Source organism: Erythrolamprus reginae, chromosome 7 (genome assembly GCF_031021105.1).
Source record: "Erythrolamprus reginae isolate rEryReg1 chromosome 7, rEryReg1.hap1, whole genome shotgun sequence".
Classification (NCBI taxonomy): domain Eukaryota; kingdom Metazoa; phylum Chordata; class Lepidosauria; order Squamata; family Dipsadidae; genus Erythrolamprus; species Erythrolamprus reginae.
In genome coordinates, this window is record NC_091956.1 from 69,515,764 (window position 1) to 69,529,233 (window position 13,470).

Genomic DNA, 13,470 nt, shown 5'->3' on the forward strand with positions numbered 1-13,470 from the left:
TGGATTTACCAACCACGTCTGCTGGAAGTTTGTTCCAAGGATCTACTACTCGTGAAATAATATTTTCTCATGTTGCTTTTGATCTTTCGCCCAACTAACTTCAGATTGTGTCCCCTTGTTCTTGTGTTCACTTTCCTATTAAAAACACTTCCCTCCTGAACCTTATTTAACCCTTTAACATATTTAAATGTTTCGATCATGTCCCCCCTTTTCCTTCTTTCCTCCAGACTATACAGATTGAATTCATTAAGTCTTTCCTGGTACGTTTTATGCTTAAGACCTTCCACCATTCTTGTAGCCCGTCTTTGGGCCCGTTCAATTTTGTCAATATCTTTTTGTAGGTGACGTCTCCAGAACTGAACACAGTATTCCAAATGTGGTCTCACCAGCGCTCTATATCAGGGGATCACAATCTCCCTGTTCCTGCTTGTTATACCTCTAGCTATGCAGCCAAATATCCTACTTGCTTTTCCTACTGCCCGACCACACTGCTCACCCATTTTGAGACTGTCAGAAATCACTACCCCTAAATCCTTTCCAACCTTTCTGAGTGACAGGAAACCGTAGTTCTTCTTTAAGTAAAATTATCATAGGAACAAACTCTTTTAATGCAGAATAAATATGTTAACAAACCCCCCACCCCCTAATTTATAGTAATATGTTTCTAACTTCTATACTATCAGAAAAATTCTGGACAGAAAGTTTAGAAAATAAACATACAAACAAAAGTCAGTGGACGCAAAAAGTCCTTTTTTTTAGTAGATAGTATATTCTCCTGTAGAGTCATATTGCCACATTCCCAAGTCATTATCTCCAGGTCCCTAACTTTTCTCCAAACTCTCAATATTATGTCCCCTTGTTATCTGTGCTAGGTGCTCTTTTTTTCTACTGCCTCTTCTTCTGCAGTCTTGTTGGTTGTTTCTTCATGTGGAAAAAAAGAGGCAAACTTTGAAAGTAACTAGTTAATCTCCAAACAATTAATATTTATTATTAATTTGTCAAATTTATAAGGCCACCCAACATCATCAAAATTCTAGGCAGCATATGACAGAGCGAGAAACAATATAATAAAGAAAAGAACAATGCATGCCTAGAAAATAAAAATAAAAATGTTCAGATGAATATGCCCAAGCATACAAAGGCTTACATCTCACTCCAACTCAATTGTTGAGGAAAAGCCAAGTTTTAAATACCTTTTCAATACAGTCACAGTACAAGCTGTACCATTCCTTGGGTTGATGATGTTCCAGGGGCATCATCAACAGAGAAAGTCTACTTCCTGTGTCCAATCAGATGAGTTATTTCAATGTCTTGGTGAAACATGGGTTGGAGACCAGCCGTCTACAAGCTTTCTAGTTTGGTGGCCCAGCTGGGGAGGAGGCAGAGGGGAAGATCCTGTGTGAGTGATAGACAAATGGTGTGAGAGCAGCCCAATTCTAAACAATGTCGTTTAGCGGGACCCAAGGGAAGAGCCTTCTCTGTGGTGGCTCCGACCCTCTGAAATCAGCTCCCACCAGAGATTAGGATTACCCCCACACTTCCTTGCCTTTCGGAAACTCCTTAAAACCCACCTCTGCCGTCAGGCATGGGGGAATTGAAACATCTCCCCCTTGCCCATGTAGTTTCTGTCTATGATTCAATTGCATGCTTGTATGTTATATATTGGGGCTTCTTTTGGATTTTTTTAAACCTAAAACTGTAATTTAGATTGCTAAATATTAGATTTGTTACTGTGTATTGTTTTTTACTATTGTTGTGAGCCGCCCCGAGTCTACGGAGGGGGGCGGCATATAAATCCAATAAATCTAATCTAATCTAATCTAATTCTGGACTGGCCAAGGCCTGGTAATGGATTGGTGACTCCTGTTCTAGACAGTTAAGAAAATACCTAGCTTATAAAAGTGGCCAATCATCAGTTTAATTAGCCATTTTTAAAAAGTGAAAGTTACTTTATCTTCAAATTGAAATACAGTGGTACCTCGAGATACGAGTTTAATTCGTTCCGGACCTGGGCTCTTAAGTCGAGCAGCTCTTATCTCGAACGACTTTTCCCCATAGGAATTAATGTAAATAATTTTAATTGGTTCCAGCCCTCAAAAAACTCACAAAGTTAGTCTAAATTATGCAGAAAGACATGTTTTTAATGAAGAAATGTACATGTACATATAAATGAATAATGAAGTTTCTTTCACTTAACTTGTAAACTTTCTTAAACTTTTAAATTTACATATGTTCAACTACTCTGCCACCCAATCCTGTAGGACAGAGGTCCCCAACCCTTTTTGCACCAGGGACCGGCTTTAAGCGATCAAGAGAGGAATGGGTGAATGAATGGACGGAGGGTGGGAAGGAAGGAAGGAAAGAGGGAAGGGACAGGAACAGAGGAAGGAAGCAAGGAAACTTATGAAAGGGGAGAGTAAGAGAGGAATGAGTGAAGGGAGGGAGGGAGGGAAGAAGGTGGGAAGGAGAAAGAAAAGAAGAAATAGAGGAAGGGAAGGTAAAAGAGAGAAAGAAAAAGAGCAAGAAAGAAAGCAAGAAAAAGAAAGGGGGAAGGGACAGGAACAGAGGAAGGAAGCAAGGAAACTTATGAAAGGGGAGAGTAAGAGAGGAATGAGTGAAGGGAGGGAGGGAGGGAAGAAGGTGGGAAGGAGAAAGAAAAGAAGAAATAGAGGAAGGGAAGGTAAAAGAGAGAAAGAAAAAGAGCAAGAAAGAAAGCTGCAAGCCCCCCCCCGAGCCCCCCAGGCCGGCTGCAACCTTTTAAAACACGCGCGCCGCTTCGCAGCTGTCTCCTGAAGCCGAACGCGGAAGTTAGCGTTTGGCTTCAGGAGACAGCTCCTTGGCGCTTGTATCTCGAATTTGGGCTTGTAAGTAGAACAAAAATATCTCTCCCCTCCCAGCTCTTATCTCGAGTTGCTCTTAAGTAGAGCAGCTCTTATGTCGGGGTTCCACTGTATACCATGCTAAATAACTGCCAACAATATATCACGTTTTGTATTTTTTGCTGTTAAAGCTAAAAATTAAAGTAATGTTATTATTTGTTTGTTTTAGGAAACATAAACACAATTGCTTTTGCCTCCATGAAGTTGTAAATGGTTTCAGGCAACCCGTTGGAGCAGTACATTCTGGGGATGGATCGCACCGTCTTTTCATCCTTGAAAAGGAAGGATATGTGAAAATATTAACACCCGAAGGAGATATAGTTAAAGAACCATTTCTGGACATACACAAAGTTGTTCAAAGTGGAATAAAGGTTGGAATTCCTTTTATTTGCCTTTGGGGACTTCCTTTCTTTTAAGTCTAATTTTGGGTTACGTTTTGTACTATTTCCATAAGTCTTTTAAAATGAGGTTTTCATTTAAGTTAGTAAAAAGACGAATGGCTTCAGCCTAATATGCATTAATCATGATTAAGATTCAACAATGGTTTGAACGCAACTACTCAAATCAAACAACAGTTACTGTGCAAACTTTCCAAGTAAAGTATTCAATTTTCTTTGAGTGTACAGCTATAAGTATGATATAGTAATTCAGTTTGGAACCAGATCATTTTCCATCTCAATTAAAATGGCAGCTCTTTATAAATTATTTCTATGATATAGATTCATTCTGTCTACAGTGATCCCCCTATTATCGCGAGGGTTCCGTTCCAAGACCCCTCACGATAATCGATTTTTCGGGATGTAGGGTTGCGGAAGTAAAAACACCATCTGCGCATGCGCGCCCTTTTTTTCTATGGCCGCGCATGCGTAGATGGTGGCGTTTGCGTTCCCCGCTGCCCACGCAAAGGGGAAACCCGATTCGGCTCCTCGCTGCTGCTGCGCTACCGAGCAAATCAGCTGCTGGGCGGCCGAAGGAACCTTCCCTGGGTCTTCCCCCTCTTGCTGGCGGGCGGGCGAGTGGCGGGCATCAGCGAGGAGCCGGGGTTTCCCCTTTGCGTGGGCGGCCGGGAAGACCCAGGGAAGGTTCCTTCGGCCGCCCAGCAGCTGATCTGCTCGGTAGCGCAGCAGCAGCGAGGAGCCGAATCGGGATTTCCCCTTTGCGAGCAGACGAAGATCGGGGTTTCCCAGCCGCCCACACAAAGGGGAAACCCCGGCTCCTCGCTGATGCCCCCGCTCGCCCGCCCGCCACCCGCCGCCCGCCAGCAAGAGGGGGAGAGATAGAGAAAGAGAGAGAAGGAAAGAAAGAGATGAGAGAGGGAGGAAGAGAGTGTGAGAGAGGAAGAAGCAAGATAGAGAAAGAGAGAGAGAAAGAAAGATGAGGAAGGAAGAGAGTGACATCATCGGGTGGAAAAATCGCGATATAGCGTTTCGCAAAGATCGAGATCGCGAAAATCGAGGGATCACTGTTTTACCAAATGCTGTTATATACAGAAGGGGGAGCTCTCACTGCACCAGCTATTTAAAAGGATAGGTCTTTTTTTATATTAAAATCAAATTCTCCACTGTAATTTGCATATAGAAAAAGTCCTTTTCCTTCTTAATTTTGATTGTGTCACAACATATTCCTTTAGAAACATTTATTTTGTTTGCAAAATTAAGATATTAACCTATTACAGTAAATGGAAAACTTTCATTAAAATAAATGGAATGGTTTTTATTAAATTATATTAACTGAAAACAGAATAGCTAAGTGAATCTGTTATACTTTAGTAAATGCATTAACAACTGAATGGTATAGTGACTGAAGAAAATTCATGGAAAGATATGTGCTATGTTAGGATTATCATAAAACAATGGTATATTTTCTAAATCTAGGATTATTTTTACACGATTGCATCAAAAAGATATTTACCTGAAAGTACTATCACATATACAGTAATACCTTGTCTTACAAACTTAATTGGTTCCGGGACGAGGTTCTTAAGGTGAAAAGTTTGTAAGACGAAACAATGTTTTCCATATGAATCAATGGAAAAGTGATTAATGCGTGCAAGACCAAAATTCACCCCTTTTGCCAGCTGAAGCGCCTGTTTTTGCGCTGCTGGAATTCTCCTGAGGCTTTCTTCCATGGGAAAACCCACCTCCCAACTTCTTTGTTTTTGCGATGCTGCAGGGGAATCCCAGCATCACAAAAATGAGCGCTTCGCTGGCAATGGAAGTCCGGAGGTGGGGTTTCCCAGCGAAGGGAGCATCAGTAAAATTGCAGCATTGCAAAAACACTGAAGTCCTCAAAACCCCACCTCCATACCTCTGTGTTTTTACGATGCTGCGATTTCACTGAGGCTCCCCTCGCTGGGAAACCCCACCTCCGGACTTCCATTGCCAGCGAAGCGCCCGTTTTTGTGCTGCTGGGATTTCCCTGCAGCATCACAAAAACACGGAAGTCTGGAGGTGGGGTTTCCCATGGAGGGGAGCCTCAGGGGAATCTCAGCAGCGCAAAAACGGGTGCTTCGCTGGCAACGGAAGTCCGGAGGCAGGGCATCCCAGTGGTGGTGGTGGGTTTGTAAGGTGAAAATAGTTTGTAAGAAGAGGCAAAAAAAATCTTAAACCCTGGGTTTGTATCTCGAAAAGTTTGTATGATGAGGGGTTTGTAAGACGAGGTATCACTGTATTAGCTGTTTAAAGTCTAGATCTGTTTAAAACAGCATGGCATTTAAATACTGAGATTAAAATTGATATAAAAGTCTAAATTTAACTGCAGTCTGATTTTATTTATATACCTCTTTATTAATCTGAGTCAAGAGCTAGCATTTTAGTATATTATAAACTTTAGGTTTCTTAAATTAAGGATGCTTGGTTAAAAGCAATTATGAAAGAGTATAGAAGTTGATAAGATCTATGAAAACAATTTGCTGTTTGAAAGTCAAATACTGAAGAAAACATATATGATGGAAACTAACAAAGCAATTGTATAAAAATCATATTGTCACATGACCCAATAAAGTATCCTCCAGAAGCATTGGATTATAACTCTCCTAATTTACAGGTATCATTGCTACTGACAAGCCATGCTACTTGGAATAAATAAATAAATAAATAAATTAGTTAGTTAGTTAGCTAGCTAGTTTGTTTCTTTGTTTGTTTGATTGATTATTTATTTATTTATTTACTTATTTATTTACTTATTTATTTACTTATTTATTTATTTATTTATTTATTTATTTATTTATTATTTATTATTTATTTATTTATTTATTTATTAGATTTGTATGCCGCCCCTTTCCGTGGACTCGGGGCGGCTCACAACACAATAAAACAATTCATAACAAATCTAATAATATACAGTTTAAAAATTAAAATAGTTAAAAAAACCCATTTTTAAGCAGACATACCTACAAACATACCATACATAAATTATATAGGCCTGGGGGAGATATCTCAATTCCCCCATGCCTGATGACAAAGGTGGGTTTTGAGGAGTTTACGAAAGGCAAGGAGGGTAGGGGCAGTTCTAATCTCTGGGGGGAGCTGGTTCCAGAGAGTCGGGGCCGCCACAGAGAAGGCTCTTCCCCTGGGGCCCGCCAACCGACATTGTTTAGTTGACGGGACCCGGAGAAGGCCGACTCTGTGGGACCTAATCGGTCGCTGGGATTCGTGCAGCAGAAGGCAGTCTCGGATATATTCTTGTCCAGTGCCATGAAGGGCTTTATAGGTCATAATTATGGGGAAATAACCATAGCTTCCTCCCACCTGGTGGGAAGAAGCTATGATATTGTATTAAAAATGATAATAGTATTTTAATCATAAATCATATAGCAACATCATGAAAGCATAAATCACCCAAGGAGAATGAAAGACCCTCCACGAAAGGGAAAACATATCTCAGGGAAGTGAATAATACTGGAGAGAGACTGTTAAGAATATATGTGCTAGACTCCTTGACCTCAGCCCACCTTATAGAACAGAATAGAATAGAATAGAATAGAATTTTTATTGGCCAAGTGTGATTGGACACACAAGGAATTTGTCTTGGTGCATATGCTCTCAACGTACATAAAATAAAATATACATTTGTCAAGAATCATGTGATACAACACTTAATGATTGTCATAGGGGTCAAATAAGCAATGAAGAAGCAATATTAATAAAAATCTTAGGATATACGCAACAAGTTACAGTCATACAGTCAACATGGGAGGAAATGGGTGAAAGGAATGATGAGAAAAACTAGTAGAATAGAAGTGCAGATTTAGTAGAAAGTCTGACAGTTTTGAGGGAATTATTTGTTTAGTAGAGTGATGGCGTTCGGGAAAAAACTGTTCTTGTGTCTAGTTGTCTTGGTGTGCAGTACTCTGTAGAGACATTTTGAGGGTAGGAGTTGAAACAATTTGTGTCCAGGATGCGAGGGGTCAGTAAATATTTTACCCGCCCTCTTTTTGACTCGTGCAGTATACAGGTCCTCAATGGAAGGCAGATTGGCAGCAATTGTTTTTTCTGCAATTCTGATTATCCTCTGAAGTCTGTGTCGGTCCTGTTGGGTTGCAGCACCAAACCAGACAGTTATAGAGGTGCAGATGACAGACTCCTCCAAGCTGTGGCGTGTTTTTACATGTCACAATGGCTTAAATTTTAATAGAAAGTTTCCCTAAATCTTGAACTATATCTGCTTCTTTGTTTCTTTCTACAGCTGAACGCCACAGCGCAGTCAGTTACGTAAAGTGACTTCTACCTTTTTAAAAAAGCCAATACTGTACAATATTTCTATATAATTCCTTGCGTTATCTGAATAGTTCGCTACAATTTATTTATTGTAATTTATTGATAAAAGCAAAGATATGTCATCAATATATACATTAAAGAATATGATAGAATTACATTAGAGTTTTTAAGTCTTTTTAACTATATTAATTGAATTTTTAGATGTATTGTTATGTTGTTCAGATATGTTGTGAGCCGCCCCGAGTCCTCAGAGAGGGGCGGCATACAAATCTAATAAATGAATGAATGAATGAATCATAGCATAGAATAGAATAGAATAGAATTCTATATTGGCCAAGTGTGATTGGACACAGAAGGAATTTGCCTTTGGTCAATATGCTCTCAGTGTACATAAAAGAAAATATACATTTGTCAAGAATCATGAGGTCCAACATTTAATGATTTTCATAGGAGTCAAATAAGCAGGAAACAATCAATATTAATAGAAATCTTAAGGATATAAGCAACAAGTTACAGTCATACAGTCATAAGCGGGAGGAGATGGGTGATAACAATGATGAGAAAAAACTAGTAGTAATAGTAGTGCAGACTTAGTAAATAGTCTGCAGAAAAGAAAGGGGTTTTTTTTGTTCTTGTAAAATACATATACCTATACATTGGGCATATGTTTTCTTTCCAGATCATGTCAATAAAATATGTTTATTAAAGTGCCAATACTAGCCTTCAATAAATATATTTTATAAAGAAAATGCAAATATTATTTTTATTTTCATTTACTAACATTTCCTATATACAGCTCTATCTAATTTTTATTTCTGGCTGAATGAATATAGTAATGATTAGACAAGATATTAGCTATGTGATTTCTCAAACATCCCATATAATGGGCTTCTCTCAGGTATCATTAATAGATCCTATCATGTGTGCACATTCTGTTACATATTTAAAAGCTGCATCTGCCCTTCATCTATCTGTAGGCCTGCAATAAATATTTAATTTATTAAAAGATTTTTTTTGTTTTTTCACTATCTTTATATAAACATACATACACAGACCACAATATCAAAATATTAGTTTGCATTTGAGATTGGTTTTGTATTTGATTGAGGAAGTAAGAGGCACACTTTCCTATTCCTGGTTGGTGGTACTTGGCATGTCAATTTGTTGTTGAAGGATGGTAGGTTGGAAGATGTAGGATGGATTGTGGGTCTTGAATTTGATGTATTCAGCACCGTAATCTATGTATAAGTTTGTTTCTCCAAGATCCAGTCATGTCTTAAGTTCTGCCAGCAGTACACGGGAGCGGATATGTTGTAGGAGAGATAGATCTGGTCTGGATCTAAGTTTGTTGTAATTAGTATTGTTTCTGCCAATGGAGTTTATGGTCTTGATGAATTGTTGTTTTGTGGGCTCATTTTTGCATGCCACTCTGCAGAAACGGGAGGACACTGAGCCATTGCTTTAGCTGTGCTCAGGGCCATTTCTGGTAACTTCTATCATATCTTCAGGGGCAATTGTTTATGCATGCTGGTTCTGGATGACGTTTCGTACCTTTGCTAAGTCAGATTCATTATTTTCTTCTACTCCGAAAAGGATTGCATTCTGCAATGTAATAAAATAGCCACTATGTAATAAAATAGCTACTCACTATCTCCAGTAGAAACTTTATACATGCTTTTTAAATGGAAGATCATTCATTCATTCATTCACTCATTCATTCAATTTTTATGCCGCCCTTCTCCTTAGACTCAGGGCGGCTCACAACATGTTAGCAATAGCACTTTTTAACAGAGCCAGCCTATTGCCCCCACCATCTGGGTCCTCATTTTACCCACCTCGGAAGGATGGAAGGCTGAGTCAACCTTGAGCCAGTGATGAGATTTGAACCGCTGACCTACAGATCTACAGTCAGCTTCAGTGGCTTGCAGTATAGCACTCCACCTGCTGCACCGCCCCGATATGCAGAGACCATGATTAATTTGTGTCATATCTCTGCTCTTTTAAGATGTTGGTATCAGATCATTCAAAGTCAATCAAAACTTCCTAAGAACAACTCCATAGCTATCGTTTAGTACGCTATTCATCATATTGAAACAGAAGACATTGAATACACAAGTGACTTTCTAAAGTCATATTTCCTATAAATTCTGGAAGTAATTAAAATTGTTTAGGGAACCAACAGCAGTTAAAAATATGACACTTCACAATGTTATAAGTATTTTAGCTTATTATTTTTTAAAGGCATCTCTTTAAATATTTAAATTATTCATTTTTAACAATATAGGAATTTGTGGCTCTTTTATATTTTAAAATAATGGGATGACTTTCCATCTTTTCTAATTGATTGTCTAAGATCTTGAGACAACAGGCTTAAGCACTGGTGAATGTTTGTAACTTACATAGTATGCATTTTAAAAATAATAATAATAATAGAAAAATAGGATCCCAGACAGGACAAACTATTGTGTCAGTAGTTGTTGTTTTTCCACGAACACAGTTTACTGCATATGCACATTATAGCATAATCCAAAACTGATCTGTTCAGAGAACAACACAAAATATAGCTTAGATTTTAAGTGTTTTAAGATTCATAAAGTCTCATCTGATTATAATTTAAATAGCAATTAACAAAAAATAGAATTGCTGGCATACTATAAGCTACTTGTTGAGCATCTCTTAAATTTGATAAAATTCATGTTCTGTTCATAAATACTATGATTGCTCAAAGAATGTGCATATATAAAATAAGATGTAACATCTATCAAGTTATATCTATTCTCTGAGTTTAGTTAATCAGTATGACAATACAGTGATATCTTGTCTTACGAACTTGGTTCCGGCATGAGGTTTGTAAGGTGAAAAGTTTGTAAGACGAAACAATGTTTCCCATAGGAATCAATGGAAAAGTGATTAATGCGTGCAAGCCCAAACCTCACCCCTTTTGCCAACCAAAGCACCTGTTTTTGCGCTGCTGGGATTCTCCTGAGGCTCCCCTCCATGGGGAACCCCACCTCCGGACTTCCATGTTTTTGTGATGCTGTAGGGAAATCCCAGCAGGGGAATCCCAGCAGTGCAAAAACGGGTGCTTCGCTGGCAACAGAAGTTCGGAGGTGGGGTTTCCCAGTGAGGGGAGCCTCAGCGAAATCGCAGCATTGCAAAAACACGGAAGTCCTTGAAACCCCACCTCCGGACTTCTGTGTTTTTGTGATGCTGCGATTTCGCTAAGGCTCCCCTCGCTGGGAAACCCCACCTCCGGACTTCCGTTGCCAGCAAAGTGCCTGTTTTTGTGCTGCTGAGATTCTCCTGCAGCATCACAAAAACACGGAAGTCCTGAGGCAGGGTTTCCCATGGAGGGGGGAGCCTCAGGGGAATCCCAGCAGCGCAAAAATGGGCGCTTTGCTGGCAACAAAAGTCCGGAGGCGGGGCATCCCAGTGGCGGCGGCTTTGGTTTGTAAGGTGAAAATAGTTTGGAAGAAGAGGCAAAAAAATCTTAAACCCCGGGTTTGTATCTCGAAAAGTTTGTATGACGAGGGTTTGTAAGACGAGGTATCACTGTATATCATATTACTTTGTTCCTTTCTTACCAACATTTATAAAATAACTGAATATTTGAATCACCCATTTTCTTAAAGATCAGAAATAAGTTTTTATTTAATTAATTTATTAATACATTTGTATATATCCACCTATCTCACCAACCCCTACTATGGGCTGCACAACAATTGTTAAAAACTGCAAATGTTAAAACAACAGATGTAAAATATAAAAAGACATATTAGTACATGTCATAAAGTTCATAAACTAGGTTTGAATAAGCTAAAGTGCACACGAATAAAGTGCCGCACAAATCCCAGTGGCCGGTTAGGTCCCACAGAGTTGGCCTTCTCCAGGTCCCGTCGACTAAACAATGTCGTCTGGCGGGACCCAGGGGAAGAGCCTTCTCTGTGGCGGCCCCGACCCTCTGGAACCAGCTCCCCCCAGGGATCAGGACTGCCCCCACCCTCCTTGCCTTTCGTAAACTTCTTAAAACCCACCTCTGTCGTCAGGCATGGGGGAACTGAGACACCCCCCCCCCCCTTGCCTATGTAGCTGTATGTATGATATGTTTGTGTGTATGCTTTTTATATATATTGGGGTTTTTTAGGCTTTTTAATGTAAAATTGTTATTTTAAACTTTAATATTAGATTTGTTACTGTATATTGTTTTTGTCATTGCTGTGAGCCGCCCCGAGTCTGCGGAGAGGGGTGGCATACAAATCTAATAAATAATAATAATAATAAAGACATACATTAATTTTAGCTGTCAATAATACATCTTGAACTTTATAGAAATCTATAAATCTGAACAAGATCACTTTAATGAATGCTACTATACGTAGAACACTTTGATGACATGTGGGCAGTATGTTTATGCTGAAGATTATAGAAAGTTGATGTTGTGCCCAGTATCTTAGACTAGAAGTATGTCCAGGAAGAAGGATGCTAATTCTTTATCATTTTATAAGCACATGGTATAGGTTTAATGTCCTGTGTTTCCTCAAGAAGAATCCCCTGGTGCCAATGAACTGAACTTAGTCCAAAACAAGTCTCTGTTTGGAAAGTCTAGTTTTCATTGTGGGTGTTCTTGAAATTGTATGCTTTATAACCTGTTATTATGGAGATGTGTGTAGTATGATCAAGGCTGCCAGTTTCTTTTCTGTGCACTGTATGAATTAGAGCTGCATCCCACACACAGTGTTAGACAATCTACGTTTCTGTTTTGTTATATGTACAACTCAATTTTAACATTCATCTATTTAAGAAGTGTTCAGAATATCTTCTTCTGATATGTAATTTGTTGTAGGCAGCGGAATGTTGTAGTCATAAAAAAACAGTTAAATGACATGTCACTTAAAATATGTATAATTTAAGAAAGGGAAAGAAAGAGGAACGAAAACAAATCTAATAGCCACATCATGGCATCCTCTAGCAGGAGTAACCACCAACAATTTAAATCCAAAATATTGGGCTTATGAGACTTAACCACAGCATTTCCTCGATGTATTTAACAACTTCCTCTTTAAAAAATGTGACTCTCATCCAACCCACTGGAGATACTGTACAATACTAGTAGACGCAAATTGCTATAAGAGATCTAAAATACCTTCTAGTCTCTTTTGCTATAATCTTTTCTTTCTATGCTACAATAAGTAGAAGTGTGTAGTTTTGTTTCAAATAATAATAATAATAATAATAATAATAATAATAATAATAATAATTTATTGGATTTGTATGCCGCCCCTCTCCGTAGAATACTTTTATTGTTTTAATATACAGTATATAATTATCATGACAATTTTAAGTACACTTACTAGAGAGTATGAATTATTGATTTCAACTAGTTTTATTCTTAAGTAAACTGGAATTACAGTAAATCAGCATTTTTAAAGCAGATTTTTATTATAATGTCTTTGGCCCTTTTAAATCTGAATGTGTTCTTCCTACTTATTAACCCAATGCTAATTTCTTTCACTTTATAACAATTAGAATAGAATAGAATTTTATTGGCCAAGTGTGATTGGACACACAAGGAATTTGTCTTGGTGCATATGCTCTCAGCGTACATAAAATAAAATATACATTTGTCAAGAATCATGTGGTACGACACTTAATGATTGTCATAGGGGTCAAATAAGCAATGAAGAAGCAATATTAATAAAAATCTTAGGATATAAGCAACAAGTGACAGTCATACAGTCAACATGGGAGGAAATGGGGGATAGGAATGATGAGAAAAACTAGTAGAATAGAAGTGCAGATTTAGTAGAAAGTCTGCCAGTGTTGAGGGAATTATTTGTTTAGTAGAGTGATGGCGTTCGGAAAAAAACTGTTCT

At 38.5% G+C, this 13,470-nt stretch overlaps 1 protein-coding gene across 1 annotated transcript in view; it reads left to right on the top strand.

Moving 5' to 3' along the window:
- The window catches only part of HHIP (hedgehog interacting protein), a 111,462-nt gene that overhangs the window by 34,208 nt on the left and 63,784 nt on the right, over positions 1 to 13,470 (top strand). Inside the window, exon 4 of the mRNA XM_070756647.1 lies at positions 3,049 to 3,250. Within this exon, the coding sequence (XP_070612748.1) occupies positions 3,049 to 3,250 (202 nt within the window). The remainder of the gene's footprint in view (positions 1 to 3,048; positions 3,251 to 13,470) is intronic.